General features: G+C 37.3%; 2 protein-coding genes across 5 annotated transcripts in view; one reads left to right on the forward strand and one right to left on the reverse strand.

Annotated features, from left to right (window-relative positions):
- The window catches only part of mRRF1 (mitochondrial ribosome recycling factor 1), a 64640-nt gene extending 63336 nt beyond the window's left edge, over positions 1-1304 (reverse strand). The window contains exon 1 of one of the 4 annotated variants that reach the window (XM_090369908.1): positions 1244-1304. The gene's annotated coding sequence lies outside the window, so the exon portion shown is untranslated. Of the gene's footprint in view, positions 1-1067; positions 1172-1243 lie in introns of those variants that run through there. The other 3 variants (XM_090369909.1, XM_090369906.1, XM_090369907.1) reach the window with 3 other exon arrangements.
- Positions 1305-4010: 2706 nt separating this feature from the next.
- Positions 4011-22212, forward strand: part of LOC150087708 (putative RNA-binding protein 18) — a 39804-nt gene continuing 21602 nt past the window's right edge. Inside the window, exons 1-2 of the mRNA XM_090369910.1 lie at positions 4011-4094; positions 19793-19887. Of these exons, the coding sequence (XP_090226036.1) occupies positions 4086-4094; positions 19793-19887 (104 nt within the window). The 5' untranslated portion in view covers positions 4011-4085. The remainder of the gene's footprint in view (positions 4095-19792; positions 19888-22212) is intronic.

Consider the following 22212-nt stretch of genomic DNA (forward strand, 5'->3'; position numbering starts at 1 on the left):
AATAATTGTATAATTAGGAATACAAAATCTGACACTGTCACTCTAGTAGCTATTTTTTTATTTACATTTAACCTTAGTACTTTTTAAATGTAAGTGGCTGTTGCTGGGTTAATCTTTTGGTCATGTAGTGCCTGACAGATGATACTTATTAATTTTTTTTAAATTTGGGAATATAATCATTATTTCCATTTGATCATACACATCAGTATCACTTACATAATTATTTTAAAATAGGATATTTTATTAATCAATGAGCATTGTGGTTCATAAAATTTTCCATTTCGACCCCTAGCACTGTCCCATATATTTTAAAGTTGCAAAGGTACATAATTGTTTCCCATATTTGTGTGAATGAAAAAAAAAAAAAGAGGGAGATAATGAGAAAATGGGAACAGAAGATAACTAAAAAAAAAAAAAAAAAATGGATACATAAATTGCACAAAATGCCAAAACTAATAGGAGAAGGATAGCAGAAATTGGAGATGTAGTAGGTGTGAGAAAGAATGTGAATATCCTATATGATATAATGAATTAAGCAAAATTATAGGTGGAATTATACATCTGGTGAGTATGAGCTTGGAATACCCAGGGTCCTGACTTGGATATCATTCTTTCCTTCTTGGTGATTCCCTTCTACTTATGACTCTTTCCTTCTCTCTTTCAGGTAACTTAGAATTTTTTTTTTTTTTTTTTCCATCATGCAGCATAAACCCCAGCCTTTCTTGCACCATGTGGCTAATAGTAATAATAATACCATAGAGGATATACATTCTTTCTCTCACTGACATCTCCAATTTCTGCTACCATTCTCATATTAGTTTTGGCATTTTGTGTAAAACTTCAACTAATTAAAAAAGGAAAAATGTTTCATTACGTATGGTCCACTTATATTTTCGCTCTACTGGTTTGCCATGCTACTGGCATGTGTTTTATTTGTTTTTAATCTTGGTTTATAAGTTTCCAAAGTTGCACTTTTAGGTAAGATATATGAAAAATATGAATTTAAAGAGTTACACTAAACAATAACGAAACCAAAACATGCAACATAGCCGCCTAATATACAGTACCTTATACTCACTGATTAGTAACTCTGTGCTAACTTTCTCAGTCCAAACATACCGTAGTGACACCCTAACATTCAAAAACTTAGTAGTGCCCTAATATCCGTATCACGTAAACGCAAGTAATTAAAAAAAAAAAAATGAAATACCAGGTACCACAAATTAGATCTGTGACTACCTACTCTGTTCCTGATACATCCTAAGGTGGGCAGAAGAGTTCATAGCTTCACTGAAACTGCTTAGCAGCCAGTATACACTGTCCCGCTATTAATATGATGCACACACCTGCATTTCTACAAATGACCTGTATTCACGGGAAATCTAAAAATGTCTGCTGAAACCAGTCTTGAAGCTAGAATGTTTTCAACGGGGAGGAGAATGCAAACTTCGGGGGGAAACATGTAGTATATGCGCGTATTTTTTATTATTATTTAATATTTACAACATACAGTAGACTTTCGAAATAACGGTCGTACTTTCTGGGATTCAAGGTGCCGTTATTTCGATTTTTCCGTTATCTAGAAAGTTTTATTTATAATGTATTTAATGTAGAAATAATGAGGCCAAATAAGAAATAGAGAGATTAATAAAACTATTTCATTAATGGTGGAGTGGTAATCAATGGACACTGCTCGTCTTGGACTAATGTTATTAGTGGAGTCCCTCAGGGCTCAGTGTTGGGTCCATTATTGTTTTCTGTATTTATAAATGATATTGATGATGGTATATCAAGCTTAATGTCCAAGTTTGCAGACGATACAAAGGTTGGCAGGGTTGTGAAGGACACTACTGACACTATGCTGCTGCAACAGGATCTGGAAAGGTTGAGCAGATGGGCTGAGAGGTGGCAAATGAAGTTTAACATTGACAAATGTAAAGTACTACACATGGGAAACAGCAACCCCAGAGCAACGTATCAACTCTGTGGTATTGCACTGACAGTGGTAGAGAATGAAAGGGACCTGGGGGTGGTTGTGCAGGCAGATATGAAGTTCTCTGAGCAGTGCAGACGGGCTGCAAGAGTAGCTCATGGTGTATTGTCAATGATATATAGGAATTTTTCTAGCAGGGATAAGGAGGTGATTATTCCCTTGTATAAGGCAATGGTCAGGCCACACCTAGAGTACTATATACAGGCCTGGAGGCCTCATTTCAAGAAGGATGCAGAGCTGCTGGAACGAGTACAGAGGAGGGCAACAAGATTAGTGAATGGAACAAAGGGGTGCTCTTACGAAGAAAGGCTTAAGATTTGCAAATTACAGTGTCTGGAGACTAGGCACCAGCGAGGTGATCTGGAGGTGTATAAAGCATTGAATGGTTTGGGCATGCTCAATGCTGATGGGATTCTTCCTCTCGCTCAGAATAATCACCTGAGAGGGCATAAATTCAAATTGAGGAAAGACAGATGTAGGATAGACGTGCGGAAATTTGCCTTTAGCCAGCGAGTGGTTGGTTGGTGGAACAGACTTCCATCCCTTGTCGTGGAAGTTGATAGCCTAAATAAGTTTAAGGCTCAGCTGGACAGGTATTTCGAACGAACAGAGGGGTGAAGTGGGAGTGGTTTTTTTTTTTTTTTTTGGCTGATGCTGCATAAGCTTGCTTTCTTGCATCAAATGCCTCTACTAATGCTAATGCTAATGCTAATGGCATCGTGGTCACGAAATGAGATAAGGACAGTTTTGCGGTATCATTTCGTGTTTAACCATAGACCAGTGCTTAGAAGAAATGACTCTTGCACTAGATGATGATTGTCCACATCGTACAACGATATTCAGGTGGTATAGAGAATTCCAAAGGGGAAATTTCACTCTGGAGGATTCTGAGAGGCCGGGAAGGCCACGAACGTCAGTTACGGAGGAAAACGTTACTGCTGTGAGGAAAATGCTTGACGAAAACAGGCCAGTGACCTACCAACAGATAGAGGATACTTTGGGCCTAAATGCACCAGCAATTCGTTCGATTCTGCAAGATCATTTGCACGTGAAGAAACTTTGTTCTCTCTGGGTGCCGCATCAACTGACTGAAGAGCAGATGACACGACGTGTGACTTGGTGCCGGGAGATGTTAAAAAAGTTTGACAAGGGACAATCTCGGTATGTGAACAACATCGTGACAGGTGACGAGACTTGGCTGTACTATTACGATCTGCCGACCAAGGCTCAAAACAAAGTTTGGGTCTTTGATGATGACGACACACCCGTAATTGTCAGAAAATCCCGATCTGTAAAGAAGAAAATGATAGCTGTATTTTTCAAATCGAGTGGAATTGTGGAACGTGTCGTTTTGGACACGCAGAAGACAGTCACAGCTAAGTGGTATACTGAACAATGCCTGCCTAAAGTCATTGGATCTATGAAGAACCTGCGGCCAAAGTCAAGAATGGACACCTGGTACCTCCATCACGATAATGCTCCAGCTCACCGCGCCAAAGTCTGCACCGAATATTTGACCACCACAGGACTGAAACTTCTCGAGCACCCTCCCTACAGTCCAGACCTTACTCCCTGCGACTTTGCACTGTTCCCGCATGTGAAAATGAAGCTAAAAGGGAGGCGGTTTTCCAGTGATGAGGACCTTCTACGGGCTTGGGACAACGAGTGTGCTTTACTCCCTAGTGAAACTTGGCAGAACTGGTTTAAAGATTGGTTTCGGAGGATGGAGAGGTGTATTGAATGTAGAGGAAATTACTTTGAAAAAATTAAATAAACAAAGCTGTATTGCAAAACTTTCTAGTACCCTTTGTATGTACTGTAGTTATAAATGTGTTTATATTAAGTTCACTGAAAAATTGTTGCAATAGTTCTATAGCCTAGTGTCATTTAGTTTTAATTTTTAATATTTGTGTTTCTGAGTGGTAGCCGTGGTGGCGCAGATAATATCCGTCATGTAGGAAACAAAACTGTGGGGAAGATATACATTAAATTACCAGCATCATATGAAATTTTTTTATTATTATTTTCCTTTAATCAATGTTATGGGTACTTGATAGACAACTTCTGACAGTAATTTTACTGGTTTCGTGAAATGGCCACGGTGAGTAATAAAACTAATTAGTATTAGTAGTGACAAATAATTCAAACTTATGAAGCATCAGCTAAAAAAATAAAAATAAATAATAAAAAAATATTGTTCGGTATTTCAGTAAAAATAATAATAACAAAAAAAAAGTACTTAAAGTACTGCTACCCATATCCATTCGTTGTATTATTATTATTTTTTTTTCGTCTTACAAGAAACTTTGACTTGCAATACTTATCTAAATAATTAATTGACTAAATATAATAAATTCCGTTTATTAGCTATTAGTCAAGAGTCCGTGCAATACAGAGAGGCATCATAAAGACAGACAGATCGCTGGTCTGTCCATAAGCATAATGGACAAAGTGACAGACCGATGTAACCTTTTCCAGATGTACCATCTATAATGATCAGAATTACGCTGACAGTGACAAGCGTGCCCCAGGACAACCAATGAAACGGCTCAAGGAGCCAAGAAGATAGCAGAAAATAAACTTAAAATGTAATAATAAACTAATAGTAATAATAATGAAACGAGATAACTAAAACAGAATTCTCAAGATACTTAAAAATTGGTTTAAAATGTTTTAATAAATTAAATGGATTTAAAGCCAGATTAAACCAGAAAGACATAATATGCAAAAGGTAAGTGACTAAACCAATGTCTAAACTGTAGTTTCAGTGGAAGGAGAGAAAAGATGCAACATGATGATTATTTTTGTCTGGTTGAAATTCATTAGTATTAGTTTAGCAGCCTGGAATAGAAGAGTTTTGAACAGTTAAGATAAGGTCTAAATTCAGTGAGTTGACAAAGAAATGAGTATTGAAGTGCTTTTCGGTTGAACAGAGTCTGGTAAATAAAGGGGAAAGTTTAGGTTTAGATCTTAAAGCGTTCCTAGGATTTTTACATGCCATGAAATACCATATTTCTGGGCAATCAATGATAGAGTTATACAATTTGGCAAAGAATGAGAGATTTTTGTACCAAATCGGAATAGTTAAGACAGTCAACCATGAAAGACTGAGAAGAAACAGGTTTGTTGCAGGGCTTAAAAAAAATCCATTTGAGAACCCAGTATTCAAGAGAAGGGGTTTTTTTTTTTAAAATTTGTGTTGGCCACACCAGCCCAGACAGGAGAAGCATAAAGAATTTTTGCCTTGATCATTTTGGAGAAGGATTGGATGATAATATGGGCAGAGTGGATATGTTGTAGTTTTTGTTTTGTTTTACCTATATGGGTAAATGTAAGTAGATTGTGCCCTTTTTCGGTAACTGTACTGTTAGGGAACAAAAGATAATAGCATGGATGCTGCTTTTACAACTATCAAATTCTTCATAGAACAGTAAATGTATTATGATCAGTACAATTTATTTTATAAATATAAGCATTCAGTCAATGGCATATTGTAGTTGACAGGTTGGTTGCTTAATTGTGGACGTGCTAAGCAGTCTGTTCAATTTAGACTTTGCAGAAAAGAGATTAAGAGTGACTAAGGTATGATGTTCTGTGATCATTGAGTCATGTAATTTTTTTTTATTTTTTTAACCTGAAATCGTATTATTTTAGTGGTATTTATAATAACATGAAATTGGGCAATTATTATGCATTTATTCAAAAACTGGATAACTCTCAGCTACACCACAGTATCTCAAAGACAAAACAAAGATTGAAGAAAAACATTACCATCAGACAGATTGTTCTGTTATTCCTCAAGGGAGCACATGGCTCTCTCTCTGTCTCTTTCACACACACACACACCATTTTTGGCTGTAATTTCTTCCTCCCCCACTCCCACCTTCTACTAAAAGTTACATTTCTGTTATGCTGATAACTTTTAAATCTGGTTAGTTAGTCTGCTTATTAATAAATCCCTCTCCATAACCATCAACTATTTCCAGTTGTTAAGTATGAAAACTATTCATAACCTGGAGAATGCTGAAATACATACGATTTGGAAGATGGAACTAATGTTTATTCCTGTTAAAGGTACAGTTTTGCATTTGAGGGAGAAAAACCATGTGCTCAACCTAGAGGAAAAGTCCTGCATGGGACTTTTTTTTCTTCTTAGACCAAGAGACATAGATTTAAAACTTTGAGAAATTTTAGATTTAACTTTTAAAACTTTTAGATCTAACCAGTTTCAATTAATTTTAATTAATTAATTGAAACTGGTTATCTCCAGTTTCAATGAGCTTCTTACATTTTTAATTTATTGCTTTGTTAACAGGAGAGACTGCTTCTACAGGGATGGGATACACTTAAATAGAAAGGGTACAAGAATATTTGCTGATGCTATCGAGGCAGTGTTAGGTAGGTCAAAAAACTGCTAGCTTGTGGGGGAACACAAGGACTAATAGATTAACAGTAGCCACTGGCAGAGGTGAAAGTGATACTTGCACTGCTTCTATTGGAATGAGCAGCAGCCTGGAAAACAAGATGCAGAGTATTTCAGAGACTGCTGGGAGTCATTGCGGTACAAGTAAACACGAGTTGTGTTAGGGTAGCTAAGAATAGGAACAGGTGCATATACACCAATGCTAGGAGTTTGGTAAATTAATTTTATGAATTTGAGGTGTTGGACAAAACCTAAAAGGCAGGTATTGTTGGGATATCAGAGATGTGGTGTCACACAGATATAAGGAATGCAGAACTGGAATTTGGGAAGTATAATGTGAACAGGATAGGAAGCGAGGAGGGGTTATGCTATTAGTTGAGAAACACAAAATCCAAGGAAGTAAAGCCAGTCGCCATAGCGCGCGGGTGCATAAGTACATGTGCCTTGAGTGAACGGGGTTCAAGCCCGTGACTACTGAATGTGGTGCTGTTTCTTGTATTCTGTCTATCACGTGAACTCCTCTGACCGTTTGGTCGTCCCGGAGTATAAACAGAAAAAATAAAATTCTAGTAGTAGTAGTGGCATATGATGCAAGAAAGCAAGTGTATGAGCTTATGCAGCATCAGCCAAAAAAAAAAAAAAAAAAAAAACACACCATTCCCTCCAAATGCCTGTCCAGTTCCTCCTTAAATTTATTTAACCTATCATCTTCCACAACGACAGATGGAAGTTTGTTCCAGCAAATTTCCGCACATCTATTCTACATCTGTCTTTTCTTAATTTGAATTTATGCCTCCTTAGGTTTGTAATCTGAACATGTGGAAGGATCCCATCGGAATTCAGTGTGTTCAATCCATTTAAGGCCTTATACACCTCAATCAGATCATCATGCAGGTGCCTAGTCTCCAGCCACTGCAATTTGCAGAACTTAAGCCTCTCTTGGTAAGAGGATCCCTTCATTCTCCTCACCAATCTTGTTGCCCTTCTCTGTACACGCTCAAGCAAATCTACATCCTTCCTAAAATGAGGCCTCCAGACCTGTACGCAGTACTCAAGGCGTGGCCTAACCATTGCCGTATACAGAAGGACAATCACCTCCTTTTCCCTGCTAGCAAAATTCCTATAAATCATTGACAAAACTGCATGACCTGCCCTGGCAACCTGTCTACATTGCTCAGAAAACTTCATATCTGATTGCACAATTACTCCCAGGTCTTTTTCATTTTCTACCACCTTAAGTGTAGTACCACACAGTTGGTACGTTTCTCTGGGGTTACTTCTACCCATCTGCAGTACTTTGCATTTGTCAAAGGTAAACTTCAGTTGCCACTTCTTAGCCCATTTGCCCAAATTATCTAGATCCTATTGCAGTAGTACACTGCCATTACTGTCATTAACAACCCTGCCAACCTTTGTATTATCTGCAAACATCGACACTAAGCCTGATATACCTTCATCAATATCATTAATAAATATACAAAACAACAGAGGACCCAACACCGAACCCTGTGGGACTCCACTAATAACATTAGTCCACGAAGAGCAACACCCATTAATTACCACCCTCTGTCTTCTCCCACTCAACCATCCTTTTATCCATTGCAGCAACTTACCCTTAATACTATTCTATTCCAATTTGTACAATAGTCGTCCATGCGCAACAGTGTCAAAAGCTTTCCTGAAATCGAAATATGTTTTGTATCCAGTTCCTTTGTAACCACATCATAATATCCTATCAAATTTGTCAGACAAGACTTTCCCTTAACAAACCCATGCTCTGTCTGAATTATTGCTGCAGTCTTGTCTAGATGATCCTGCAATGCATCTTTAACCAGTGACTCCATTATTTTACATGGAACAGAAGTTAAACTAACTGGTCTGTAATTACTCGTGTCACCCTTGGATCTCCTTTGTGAATTGGGGATACATTTGCACATCTCCAGTCTGTGAGGACCTCCCCTGAGTTCAAGGATGCTCTCATAATTATGGCTAAGGGTTTGCTTAGTTGCTTTGCTGCCTCCTTTAATATAACTGGATAGATCCCATCCACTCCAGGTGCCTTTCTTATGTTTAACTCCAACAATTTCTCCTCCACTTTGCTCTCAGTTATTACAAAATCATTAAGCACCCCGCTACAATTTTATAACCTTCTGCCATTTTCAAACCTTAATAACTCCTCATGTGTGAATGTAGATGCAAAATACTCTCAGTTTGTTTGCTATCTGAGCAGGATCATCAACAGTTGATCAAGTAGATTCATCCCCTTCTTTTAGAGTTTATATAAGTAAAGGAATCCTTGCTGTTTTTCTTAGCATCCTTTGCCAAAGATTTCTCATAATCTGCCTTCGCCTGCCTAACCTCCTTTCTGACCTGATTACAGACTAGCTTATATCTGCCATAGGCTTCTGAGTCACTTGATAATTTATATTCATCCTATGCATTTTTCTTCTCTGTCACGAGTCTCATTAGTTCATTTGAAAACCATTTAGGCCTAAACCTTGTACAATATTTCTTAATAGGTATGAAACTTTTAATAGCTTCCACGATTATTTCCTTGAATGCTTCCCACTTAGAATTTACTGTTGGTAACATCGTCAGTGGATCCCACTGTACAGAATTTAAAAACTGTCTGAGACCAGTGTACTCGCCTTTACGGAAGCAAAAACTCTTTCCTTTACCACTGATTGTAATTATATCTTTAAGTAAATCCCACATCAGTACACTGTGATCACTGCCACCTAGTGGTTCCTTTATCTGCAAATTCTTAATACACGAATGATCACTGCTGATAACCAGATCAAGAGTATTACCCTCTCTGGTTGCCTCTCGAACATGCTGCAGAAAACAATCATCCAAATAAATCCACAAAAGTCTGACTAGTGTGTGAGTGACCAACCCACAAGTTCCACTCAATATCTTGGAAGTTAAAATCCCCCATTATAAGACATTCTGATTTACTAGCCCACTCTATTTCTCTGTACAATTGTTCATTGTACTCATTCGAGCCATTAGGCCTATAACACACTCCTACTCTTATTTTTGCTTTTACAGTGCTTATGTCACACCAAACTGGATGCACTTCTTTTGATTTTATGTTTTTCTTAATTCCTCCCATCCTATCCTGTCTATCCTTTCTGTACACATTGTACTCCCCAAATTCCAGTTCTGCATTCCTTATATCTGTGTGACACCCCATCTCTGCTATCCCAACAATATCCGCCTTTGATGTCTTGACCAACACTTCAAATTCTTCAAATTTATTTACTATACTTCTAGCATTGGTATACATGCAAGTATACATGTATCTATCCTTATTATTAGTTACCCTAACACATCCCATATGCCCACCTGTTTCACGATGACTGCCATCAATCCCTGAAATCCCCAGCACCCCTCGCTCCAGGTCGCTACTTATTCTAATAGAAGTCGTGCAAGAATCACCTTCACCTCTGCCTGCGGCTACTTTTAACCTTTTAGTCTGTGAATCCCCCCCAATCTAGCAGTTTTCCGGCCCACCTAACACTGCCTTGATAGCATCAGCAAATATTCTTGACTCTTTCTATTTAAGTGTATCCCATCCCTGTAGAAGCAGTCTCTTCTGTTAACAAGCACAGACCACGCTGAAAAAAATTCAACCCCTTGAGCCTTGCCCAATCTTTCCAGGGCTGAATTGATCGACAAAGCTCTCATCATATACTCCTTCCTATCATGTCTGGGCAGAATTGCAGACACTTTCAAATTCAACCCTAATTCATTGCTTTTTTTTCAACAGTGACCTGTACTTGTTAAGTAAATCTGCAGATCTCCTGCTCTTAATGTCATTGGTGCCAATGTTTACAATGATATCACCTTCTGTGCCCTTAAAAGATGATATATGCTTTACAAACTCATCAACTTTTGGCACTGGCAGACATACCGTGGTCCTGTTCCATTTATCCTTTTTACACAATATAATTCCCGTCTCCCTGACAATATAGTCACCAACAATAACTAGTTCCTTTGGGACCAGTGCATTCTGCCTTGGAGATTGCCGCTGTGTTGCCTGATGCCCAGGAGTGAGCTCTGGTATTGAGTTGGGTAGCTGAGAGCTTGACGGGACTCTCATATTAAGTTCTTCGAGGGCATGTACCCTACACCTCAATCTCTCATAGATGCCCAGTAGAACGCTGAGTTGATGCCTAATTTCTAGACACTCTCTGCAGCTGGCACACACAAAGACATCCTCCTTGGCTAGATGTTCTGGAACAGAACATGCCTCCTTGGCATGTTCTGTTCCAGAGAGTTCGGCAAACATTTCACAAGTTGCACATTTTTTTTTTTAGGCTGTGATGTGTTGGAGAAGTGCCACCCTCAATTCTCTCCCGATTCACAGCACTCCTGCCACTTTGTGCCTGTTGCTTTGCTGCTCCAGTCTGGGGCAGATATTTTAAATTAATAGAATCAATAAATTTAATTAATTAATTGTCAATACTACGCTATCTAATAGAATCCTAAATGCAGTGATGCGTATTACGCTATATAATTATACGTTAGAGCTGCCTAGTTACCACAATTAAAAATATGAATTCCCTACTACTCTATACAAAAACAATGGCTGCAAGATTCGAACAAAATAACGGTTTTACGTATGTTAAGTAGTAATCTACAAAAACTCTTTATCTAATTAAAAATAACCAGCGTAACAAAAACTATGACTACGTATAAAGTACAATATAAAATAACAATTAGGTAAATAAAAAGGCAAACACTTATCGCTTTTTCGGAGCCTGTAATTCACAGCTGTAATTTTTAAAGAGAGTCAGTGCCCTCTATTGCTGGACAGTGCAGTGTCGAGTCAGTTTGGTGTGACATAAGCATTGGGAGATCAAAATTGAGAGTAGGAGTGTGCTATAGGCCTAATGACTCTGATGAGTATAATAAGAAACTGTACAGGGAAATAGAGTGGGCCAGTAAATCAGAGAGTCTTATAATGGGGGATCTTAATTTCCCAGATATTGACTGGAATATGTGGGTTGGTCACTCACGCATTAGCAAGGCTTTTGTGGATTTATTGGATGATTGTTTTCTACATCAGCAGGTTGGGAGGCAACTAGAAGGAGTAATACTCTTGATCTGATTATCAGTAGTGATTTTTCATGCATTAAGAATCTGCAGATCAAGGAACCACTAGATGGCAGTGATCATAGTGTGCTGAAGTGGGATTTACTCAAAGAGGTAACTACCATCAGAGGTAAAGGGAAGGGTTTTTGCTTTCGTAAAGGTGACTACGATGGTGTGAGACAGTATTTAAATTCTATACAGTGAGACCAACCGATGATGTTGCCAACAGCAAATTCAAAATGGGAAACATCCAAAGAATTTATCTTGGAAGCTACTAGGCTTTACATACCAACTAAGAAATATTGTTCAAGGTTTAGGCCTAAATGGATGGCAGATGAACTAATGAGACACATGGCAGAGAAGAAAAATGCATGGCATACAATAAATTAATGGGTGACATGGAAGCCTATGATAGATATAAGCTGGTCTGTAACCAAATCACAAAGGAGATTAGGCAGGCAAAGGCAGATTATGAGAAATCATTGGGAAAGTATGCAAAGAAAAACAGAAAAGAGGTCTTTACCTATGTAAACTCTAGAAGGAAAGGGATGAATCAGATTGCTCCACTGGATAGCGATGGTTCAACTGTTGATCATAACAGTTGAATGTGGCTAACAAACTAAATGAGTATTTTGCATCTACATTCACACATGAGGAGTTATGCAGGAAGGGGAGTGCCAGAGGTGAAGTAAACTCTGGCAGTGAGCTTAATGATTTGTAATAACTGAGAGGAAAGTGGAGGAGAAATTGTTGAGAATAAACATAAAAAAGGCACTCGGGGTGGATGGGATCTATCCAGTTATATTAAAGGAGGCAGCAAAGAAAGTAAGCAAACCCTTAGCCATAATTATGAGAGCTTCTTTGGACTCAGGGGAGGCAGCTATAGACTAGACATGTACAAATGTGACCCCAATTCACAAAGGAGGATCAAAGGCTGACACAAGTAATTATAGACCTGTGAGTTGAACTTCTGTTTCAGGAAAATTAATGGAGGCACTGGTTAAAGAAGCACTGCAGGATCATCTAGACAAGACTTCAGTTATAGCTCAGACAGCATGGTTTTGTTAAGGGAAAGTCTTGCCTGACCAATTTGATTGGATACTATGATGCAGGCACAAAAGAACTGGATGCCGGGAATAACTTTGATATTATATATTTGGATCTTAGAAAGGCTTTTGATACTGTTTCACATGGAAGACTGCTGCACAAATTGGAGCATTGTGGCATTGGAGGCAAATTGCTTTCATGGATAAAGGGATGATTGAGGGGGAGAAGACAGAGAGTGGTAATCAGTGGACACTGCTCATCATGGACTAATGTTATTAGTGGAGTCCTTCAGGGTTCAGTGTTGGGTCCATGGTTGGTTTCTGTATTTATAAATGATATTGATGATGGTATATCAAGCTTAATGTCAAAGTTTGCAGATGATAGAAAGGTTGACAGGGTTGTTAAGGACACTACTGACAGTATACTGCTGCAACAGGATCTGGAAAAGTTTAGCAGATGGGCTGAGAGGTGGCAAATGAAGTTTAACATTGACAAATGTAAAGTACTACATATGGGAAACAGTAACCCCAGTGCAACGTAACTGGGGTTACTGTTTCCTATATGTAGTACTTTACATGTAGTACAACTCTGTGGTACTTCACTGACAGTGGTAGAGAATTAAAAGGACCTGGGGGTAATTGTACAGGGAGATATGAAGTTTTCTGAGCAGTGCAGACGGTTTGCAAGAGTAGCTCATGGTGTCTTGTCAATGATATACAGGAATTTTTCTAGCAGGGATAAGGAGGTGATTATTCCCTTGTATAAGGCAATGGTCAGGCCACACCTTGAGTACTGTATACAGGTCTGGAGGCCTCATTTCAAGAAGGATGTAGAGTTGCTGGAACAAGTACAGAGAAGGGCAACAAGATTAGTGAATGGAACAAAGGATTGCTCTTATGAAGAAAGTCTTAAGTTTTTCAAATTTCAGTGTCTGGAGACCGGGCATTGGCGAGGTGATCTGATAGAGGCGTATAAAGCCTTAAATGGTTTGCGCATGCTCAATGCTGATGGGATTCTTCCTTTTGCTCAGAATAATCACTGAGAGGGCATAAATTCAAATTGAGGAAAGACAGATGTAGGATAGATGTGCGGAAATTGGCCTTTAGTCAGTGGGTAGTTGGTTGGTGGAACAGACTTCCATCGCTTGTTGTGGAAGTTGATAGCCTAAATAAATTTATGGCTCAGTTGGACAGGTATTTCGAACGAACGGAGGGGTGAAATGGGAGTGGTTTTTTTTTTTTTTTTTTGGCTGATGCTGCATAAGCTTGCTTTCTTGCATCATATGCCTCTACTAAATGCTAATGACTGTGATGAATATACCAAAAGTTGTACAGAGAAATAGAGTGGGCCAGCAAATCAGAATATCTCACATTGGGGGGGGGGGAGGGGAATTTTAACTTTCCAGATGTTGACTGGAATTTGTGGGTTGGTCATTCACACACTAGCAAGACTTTTGTGGATTTCTCGAATCACTGTTTTCTGCAACAGCATGTTAAGAGAGGCAGCAAGAGGAAGCATTACTCTTAATCTGGTGATCAGTAGTGGTTCTTCATGCATTAAAAATCTGCAGGTAAAAGACCCACTGGGTGGCAGCGATCACAGTATAGTAATGTGGAATTTAATTAAAGAAAACTACTCTCAAGGGTAAGTGGAAAGGCTTTTGCTTCTATGACTACAGTGGTCTCAGACAGTTTTTAAATTTTTCAGCAGGACCAACTGATGACATTAACAACAGTAAATTTTAAATGGGAAGTAATCAAACAAGGTACTAGGCTTTTCATACTAACAAAGAAATGCTGTTCAAACTTATACCTAAATGGATGTCAGCAAACTGTTGACACGTGGCAGAGAAGAAAAGTGCATGGGATGCATATAAATTTTCAGGTGATGCAGAATCCTGTGGTGTATGTATAAATTAGTGTGTAATCAAGTCATAAAGGATGTTAGGCAAGCCTAAGACAAATTATGAGAAATCTCTGGCAAAGAATGCAAAATCAGAAACAGCAAAGACTTCTGTGCTTTTATTAACAGTAGAAGTAAGAAGTTAAATCACACTGGGCTACTTGATGTTTATGGGTTAACTGTTGATGACCCCTGCTCAGATTTCAGACAAATTGAAAATAGGTATTTTTCATCTACATTCATGCATGAGGAATTCTTTAGGGAAGGGGGAGCCAGAAATTTATAAAACTCTAACGAGGTGCTAAATGACTTTATGATAACTTAAAGGAATGTGGAGGAGAAATTGTTGAAGATGGATATAAAAAAGGTACCTAGGGTAGATGGTATCGATCTAATTATATTAAGGGAGACAGCAAAGGAGGTAATCAAACCCGTAGCCATAATTATGAGTGCGTCCTTGGATTCATGGGAGGTCCCTATGGACTGGAGAAGTGCAAATGTATCCCCGATTCATAAAGTAACTACTGACCTGTTAGCTTAATGTCTGTTCCAGGAAATATAATGGAATTGCTGGATAAAGAAGTAATGCAGGCCAATCTGGACAGGAATGCAATTATACTGCAATCACAGCATAGATTTATGTATAAATATAGTGCAAATGCATCAGAAATACATAGCTATATCTGAATAGATCAGAATATTGGTAAAACGGCATCGTTTTAAGTTATATCTCATATTGTGAATACCTTCACAACGAGTTGCCATGATATTGCACTACTTCGAATAAGTAACGCTTCACCTAAGGAGAAGACTAATGTTACTTATTCTCAGATGGATACCACCACCCAGACGGCACCGTTTCAGAGCTATTTGGCCCTTCTTCGGTGGCTCTGAAACGGTGCCGTCTGGGTGGTGGTATCCATCTGAGAATAAGTAACATTAGTCTTCTCCTTAGGTGAAGCGTTACTTATTCGAAGTAGTGCAATATCATGGCAACTCGTTGTGAAGGTATTCACAATATGAGATATAACTTAAAACGATGCCGTTTTACCAATATTCTGATCTATTCAGATATAGCTATGTATTTCTGATGCATTTGCACTATATTTATACATAGTCTAGACTCCTTCATAGCTTGAGGCCTATGCCCTAAATGCTTGAGCATAGATTTATTAAGGGATGGTCTTGTCTAACCAATCTGGATGCAGTGCCAAGGAACTGGATGCAAAAAATAATTTTGGCCTCATTAATTGGATTTCAGGAAGGATATTTTTTTTTGATACTATTGCATATAAAAGACTGCTGAACAAACTGGTGCAATAGTATTGTTGTAATGGACGCATGTGATGCAAGAAAGCAAGTGTATAAGCTTATGTAGCATCAGCCAAAAACAAAAAAAAAAAAAAAACAAAAAAAAAGAATTTCCCACATCCATCCATTTCCTCTAAACGTTTGTCCACTTCCTTCTTGAATTAATTTAAGCTATCAGCTTCCACAACGACAGATGGAAGTTTGTTCCAGCAATCAACCACCCGCTGGTTAAAGGCAAGTTTCAGCGCATCTATTGTACAACTATCTTTCCTCAATTTGAATTTGTCTCCTCCGGTGCAGAATCTGAGCAAGAGGAAGAATCCCAACAGCATAGCGCTTGCTCAAACCATTCAAGGCTTTATACACCTCAATCTGATCACCTTGCAGGTGCCTGGTCTCCAGCCGCTGCAATTTGCAGAACTTAAGCCTTTCTTGGTAAGAGGACCCCTTTTGTTCCCCTTACCAATCTTGTTGCCCTTCTCTGTATTTGCTCAAGAAACTCTACATCCTTCCTAAAATGAGGCCTCCAGACATGCATGCAGTACTCAAGGCATGGCCTGACCATTGCCTTATACAATAGGATAATCAACTCCTTTTCCCTACTGGCAAAATTTCTGTATATCATTGACAATACCCCCATGACCTGCTCTGGCAGCCTGTCTCCGGGATTCCAATAATAACATTAGTCCATGAAGAGCAGTGTCCATTGATTACCACTCTGTTTTCTCCTACTCAACCACTCTTTTATCCATTGTAGAAACTTACCTTTAATAAATAAATAAATAAATTTTCTGTTTATACTCTGGGACGACCAAATGGTCAGAGTTCACAAGATCGACAGAATACAAGAAACAGCACTGTATTTAGCAGTCACAGGCTTGAACCCCCAGTCCCTCAAGGCATGTGTATTTATGCACCCGCATGCCTGACCACTCTGCTACGGCAGCCGTTAATACCATACTGCTCCAATTTGTACAGTAGTCTTCTATGCGCAACAGTGTCAAAATCTTTCCTGAAATTCAAGTATATTGTAGGTGGTAGATGACTTTCATCAACCGGTGAAATACCACCACTTTGCTTATTGGAGGCTTGAAGTGGTGAAACCCATGTTTAGTCTCTAGAGCAAAGTTTCCGGCACCCCCCTCCCCCCCATACTTCTCCTTCAACCCATGCACGGTACTAAGTATATAGGTTTTGATACCTTTCGTGTTTGGGGTTTTCATAAAAAAAAAAAAAAAAAAAAAAAATATGATATCAAAATTATTTTTTACATCTAGTTCCTTTGTAACCAAATCATAGTATCCAATCAGATTTATCAGATAAGACTTTCCCTTAACAAACCCTTGCTGTGTCTGAATTATTACTGCAGTCTTGTCTAGATGATCCTGCAATGCATATTTAACCAGTGACTCCATTATTTTCACCAGAACAGAAGTTAAACTAACTGGTCTGTAATTATTCATGTCACCCTTAGATCTCCCTCTGTGAATTGGGGATACATTTGCACATAATTATGGCTAAGGGTTTGCTTACTTCCTTTGCTGTCTCCTTTAATATAACTGGATAGATCCCATCCACCCCAGGTGTCTTTCTTATTTCAACAATTTCTCCTCCACTTTGCTCTGTTATTAGAAAACCATCAAGTACCCTGTTACAGTTTGATAAACTTCTAGCACTTTCCTCTCTTAATAACTCCTTATGTGTAAATATAAGGATCATCAACAGTCGAACCATCGATATCAAGTGGACCAATCTGACTCATCCCTTTCCTTCTAGAGTTTACATAAGTAAAGAAGTCCTTGCTGTTTTTCATAGCATCCTTTGCCAAAGATTTCTCATAATCTGGCTTTGCTTGCCTAACCTCCTTTGTGACTTGATTACAGACTAGCTTATATCTGCCATAGGCTTCTGTCTCATTTGATAATTTATATGCATCACATGCATTTTTCTTCTCCATCCCGAGTCTTATTAGTTCATCCGACATCCATTTATGTCCAAACCTTGAACGATGTTTCTTAATCGGTATGAAAAGCCTAGTAGCTTTCGTGATTAGTTCCTTGAATCCATTAGGCCTATAACACACTCTTACTCTAATTTTTGCTTTCCCAGTGCTTATGTCATGCCAAACTGACTCAACATTGCACTGTCCATCTATGTCAACTGGATGCACTTCCTTAGATTTGACACAACAGTGTCAAAAGCTTTCCTGAAATCCAAAATCCAAATATATGATATCAAAATTATTTTTTTGCATCCAGTTCCTTTGTAACCACATCATAATATCCTATCAAATTTGTCAGACAAGACTTTCCCTTAACAAACCCATACTGTGTCTGAATTATTGCTGCAGTATTGTCTAGATGATCCTGCAATGCATCTTTAACCAGTGACTCTATTATTTTACCTGGAACAAAGTTAAATTAACTGGTCTGTAATTACTCGTGTCACCCTTCGATCCCCCCCTTTGTGAATTGGGGATACATTTGCACATCTCCAGTCCGTGGGGACCACCCCTGAGTCCAAGGATGCTCTCGTAATTATGGCTAAGGGTTTGCTTAGCCATAATTATAAATATCATGATTAGCCTTAGCTATAATCAGTGTTTATAGAACTCACTGATTTGCAGAGCTACATCTTCACACCTTTAAAGAAAGAACTAAAATTGAAAAATTAGTCTTGATAGGAAAGAGAGGTTATGTTAATAAAGAAGTTTGATACTATTTCAATATAGATATTGTAATAGTTTTAGAAAATAATGTTATTCTGTTTTTGTTTTTTTCTATCTTTACTGTCTGGGGACATTGTTGTTCCACCTATGACAGAGCTTGTGCTTATACTTTTTGGAAACAGAGGTGTTTATCCACAAGTCAACCTAAAATTACTAATATTGCTTTAATTGAATATCACCGAGAAGGTGAATCATTCTTAATTAAAAACCCGAAGGCACTACTGTGGCTGGTTTTGGAACTGTTTGAATCCATCATCAGATTGCTAATTGATGGAATCAAATTCTATCAGTTATCGTACAATGATGGAACCAAATAGTTCCAAAAAGCCTTAGAGTTTTTAATGAATAATGGATTCACCTTCTTGGGTGATATTATTTGATTAAAATTGATATACTTTTAAGTTGATTCATCGATAAATGTAGTAATTTTTAAAGTGCATAAGCCCAAGTTCTGTCGCAGGAGGGACAGTAGTGTCTCTGAACATTAAAGACAGAAAAACATAATGCAGTATCTCAAACTAAAATAAAGGTTATTGCCAAGCTCGGGACTTCACATTGGATTTGAGGTTCTTTATTGGTGAAGGCAGAATGTGTTCGCCTGCTAGACGAGCTTTCAAGATATATCAGTGGAATGGAACACTTGCATTTTGCACATGATTTTTCTGCAACTTAGCTAATCCACAAATTTGGGGGGGGGGTCCCCTCTTCATTGCCAGTAATAAAACAGATTCTAGGAATAGATGAATTTGGAGTGGAAAGAATAGAAGAGGAAATAGAAAAGATAAAAAGGAAAATAGAGTTGCAGAGGGAAAGAGAAAATAGAATGGGGAAAGAGATATAGAAATACATGAACAATGTGAGTTATATGCCATAAAAAATTCACTTTTTATATTAATACAGAAATGATAGAAATAATCTTAAAAAATAAAAGGTAAATTAACTAACAATTATTTTATGTTTAAAACAGTTAATTAACTAATAAAAGGTAAATTAAAGTATAAATTGACAAAAAAAAGGGAAGTTTTGATATAGGGGTGATCCTTCGTATTTAAATTTACTTTATATTGTTTTATACTGAAGAAGATAAGGGGATATAACTTGTGCTTTCCAAATTAAGTTAAGTTTTTATACATAAATTCAAAGCTATTAAATATTTTGTATTGAAGTATAGCAAAAATGGCCTGTTTTGGGTAAATATGTAGTCTTATATTTTGACCTGTTAATGGATAAAATTATTGTTTAATTCATTACTGCATTTGATTTGGCAAAAAATACATATCTTTTACAGGAGCCTAGTATTCCATTGCCGTTAGATCCTACTCCTCCACCTGAGGCTGATGATAAAAGATTATGGGTTGGAAATTTAGATAGCAGAATCAGTGAGTAAGTAGTGATTAAAACTGCAATTTATATTGTTAAATCTTCTTTGGGGACTTAAAGCACTAGATTTATGACCAACTCATTCTCACCTGATATTAGCATTAGTAGAGGCATATGATTCAAGAAAGCAAGCTTATACAGCATCAGCCAAAAAAAAAACCTCCCATTTCACACCTCAGATTTGCTCTAAACATTTGTCCAGTTCTTCTTTGAATTTATTTAAGCTATCAATTTCCACAACAACAGATGGAAGATTTTTGTGATAAAATATCGCAATTTGTGACAAAATGCGATAAGAAATGCAGACTATGGTAAATCCGCCGTAGCTGAACACTTCTGGGAGAAGCAACATCAAATCTCCCCAGACGAAGCTGTCATCACCGATCGGGTGCATAGATTTTGGGACTGCAAGTGGCTCGAGAGCTTACGAATTAGTTCTATTGAGAATAATATAAATAGAGATAGGGGCACACGCATTCATCCCCTCTTTGAGGCGGTAATCCTTGGAGAGGATGAACGTTTTTGCCTGAAACGCTCCCGAGCCACTTCCAGTTCTGACGGGAGCACTATACATTTACGTGAGACGCACCGCGAACCTGCTGGTATTTAATGATGCACCGCAGAATAGAAGTACACTGTTGAGAAAGAAGGCAGAAGCCTTTGAAAGCTTCAGTTAGTATTTTAGCGCTTTTAACCTAGTATATTTTATTGTATTTTAAATTCGGTATTTGTATTATCACCTTGTATATTTACTGTATATCACAGTTGTCTTATTTTAAAATTGCTATCATCAGTAATATGGTATTTTGTTTTGTTTGTAAATAAATTTATTGTAAATATTAAAATTTTAAGAATTTGGTTTTTCGTCTTTCGTTTTTACTTCAATGGTTGGTGAGAAACACTAAAAAATTATAGTATGAATATACCCAACCCCAGAGGCCTATTTGAAGAATTAGTATCCTGTCTTTTAAAAAACTTCCTATACTTGATCAGTTCTGCATTTATACCATCCATTCCTACTGCTTTCTTATTTTTTGTAGCTTTCAATGTCTTTTCCAATTCTTCCTTCGTTATCGGATCTATGTCACTAACTGGGTCTAACTGTGTCTCTTTCCACAATTCTTCATAATGTTTTTTCCATTGTTCTTCATTTATTATATTTATTCTTGAAGTGTCTTTCTCTGTGCTATTCAAGTGTTTCATAATTTTATATGCTAAATTTTGTCTTCCATGAACATCATGTTCTATTGTTCTTATAAATCCATCCCATGACTCTGCTTTAGCCTTCCTTATTATGTCTTTAGTTTTATTGTGTTTTTGTTTATGTATTTCTTCATTCTCACTTGTCCTGTTTTGTATATATTTAAGATATTTATCTTGTACTGCTTTAGCTATTTCTTCATTCCATATCTTTACCCCGCCTCTTCTTATAGTTTTTCCTGAATTGTCCTAATGTCTCTTTTGCTATCTTTTGAATTATATTTCGTATATTATTCCATTCTTCTTCTATTTGTTCTCTCTCCAATGTTTTACTTATTTTGTCTTTAATCCTTTTTTCATATAAATCTTGTATACTTTCTTGAAGTAGATATACTTTATAACCCAACTCCCCTTTCCCATGTTTAATAGCTTTTCTCTTCTTCCATTTAGCCCATAACTCTATTTTTGAAGCCACTAAAAAATGATCTGAATTAATATCATATCCTATAAACAGTCTAGTATCTTGACATTGTTTTGCTAATTTTTGATTTACTATTACATAGTCTATTATTGATTGTGTACCTCTTGCCGACCATGTATATTTATATATATCACGTTTTCTAAAAAATGTATTTGTTATCTTTAAATTATTAATGTTGCAAAATCTCTTAATTTATATCCATTTATATTTACTTCATTTTCTCCATAACATCCCACAATATTTTTTATTGGCTTATTCCCAAAATAACTACATGGTACTTTTTTATATTCTTATCTAGTTCTTTTTGTAATTCTAAATAAAATTTATCTGTTTCTTCCTCTTTTCCATCTTCTGGAGCATAAATTCCAATTATACATAAATAACCTCTGTCTGATTTAAATCTTACTGTTATTATTCTATTATAAATGTGTAGCTCTGTATTTTGGTTTTCCATTTCCGATCTATTAATATTGCTATCCCTCCATTAGCTCTTTCCTTTTGAGCTACTCCACTGTATATCATTGTATAAAAATCATAATCTTTCGTATCTCTTAATTTTTTCTTTGTTTCTGTTATTACTGCTATATTTACTTTCTTCTGTTTTAAATGTTTAAGTAGTTCGACTTCTTTATATCCTAATCCTCCTG

The sequence above is a fragment of the Mastigoproctus giganteus genome, chromosome 3, assembly GCF_048544385.1.
Source record: "Mastigoproctus giganteus isolate SK-2022 chromosome 3, ASM4854438v1, whole genome shotgun sequence".
In the NCBI taxonomy this organism is placed as follows: Eukaryota; Metazoa; Arthropoda; class Arachnida; order Uropygi; family Thelyphonidae; genus Mastigoproctus; species Mastigoproctus giganteus.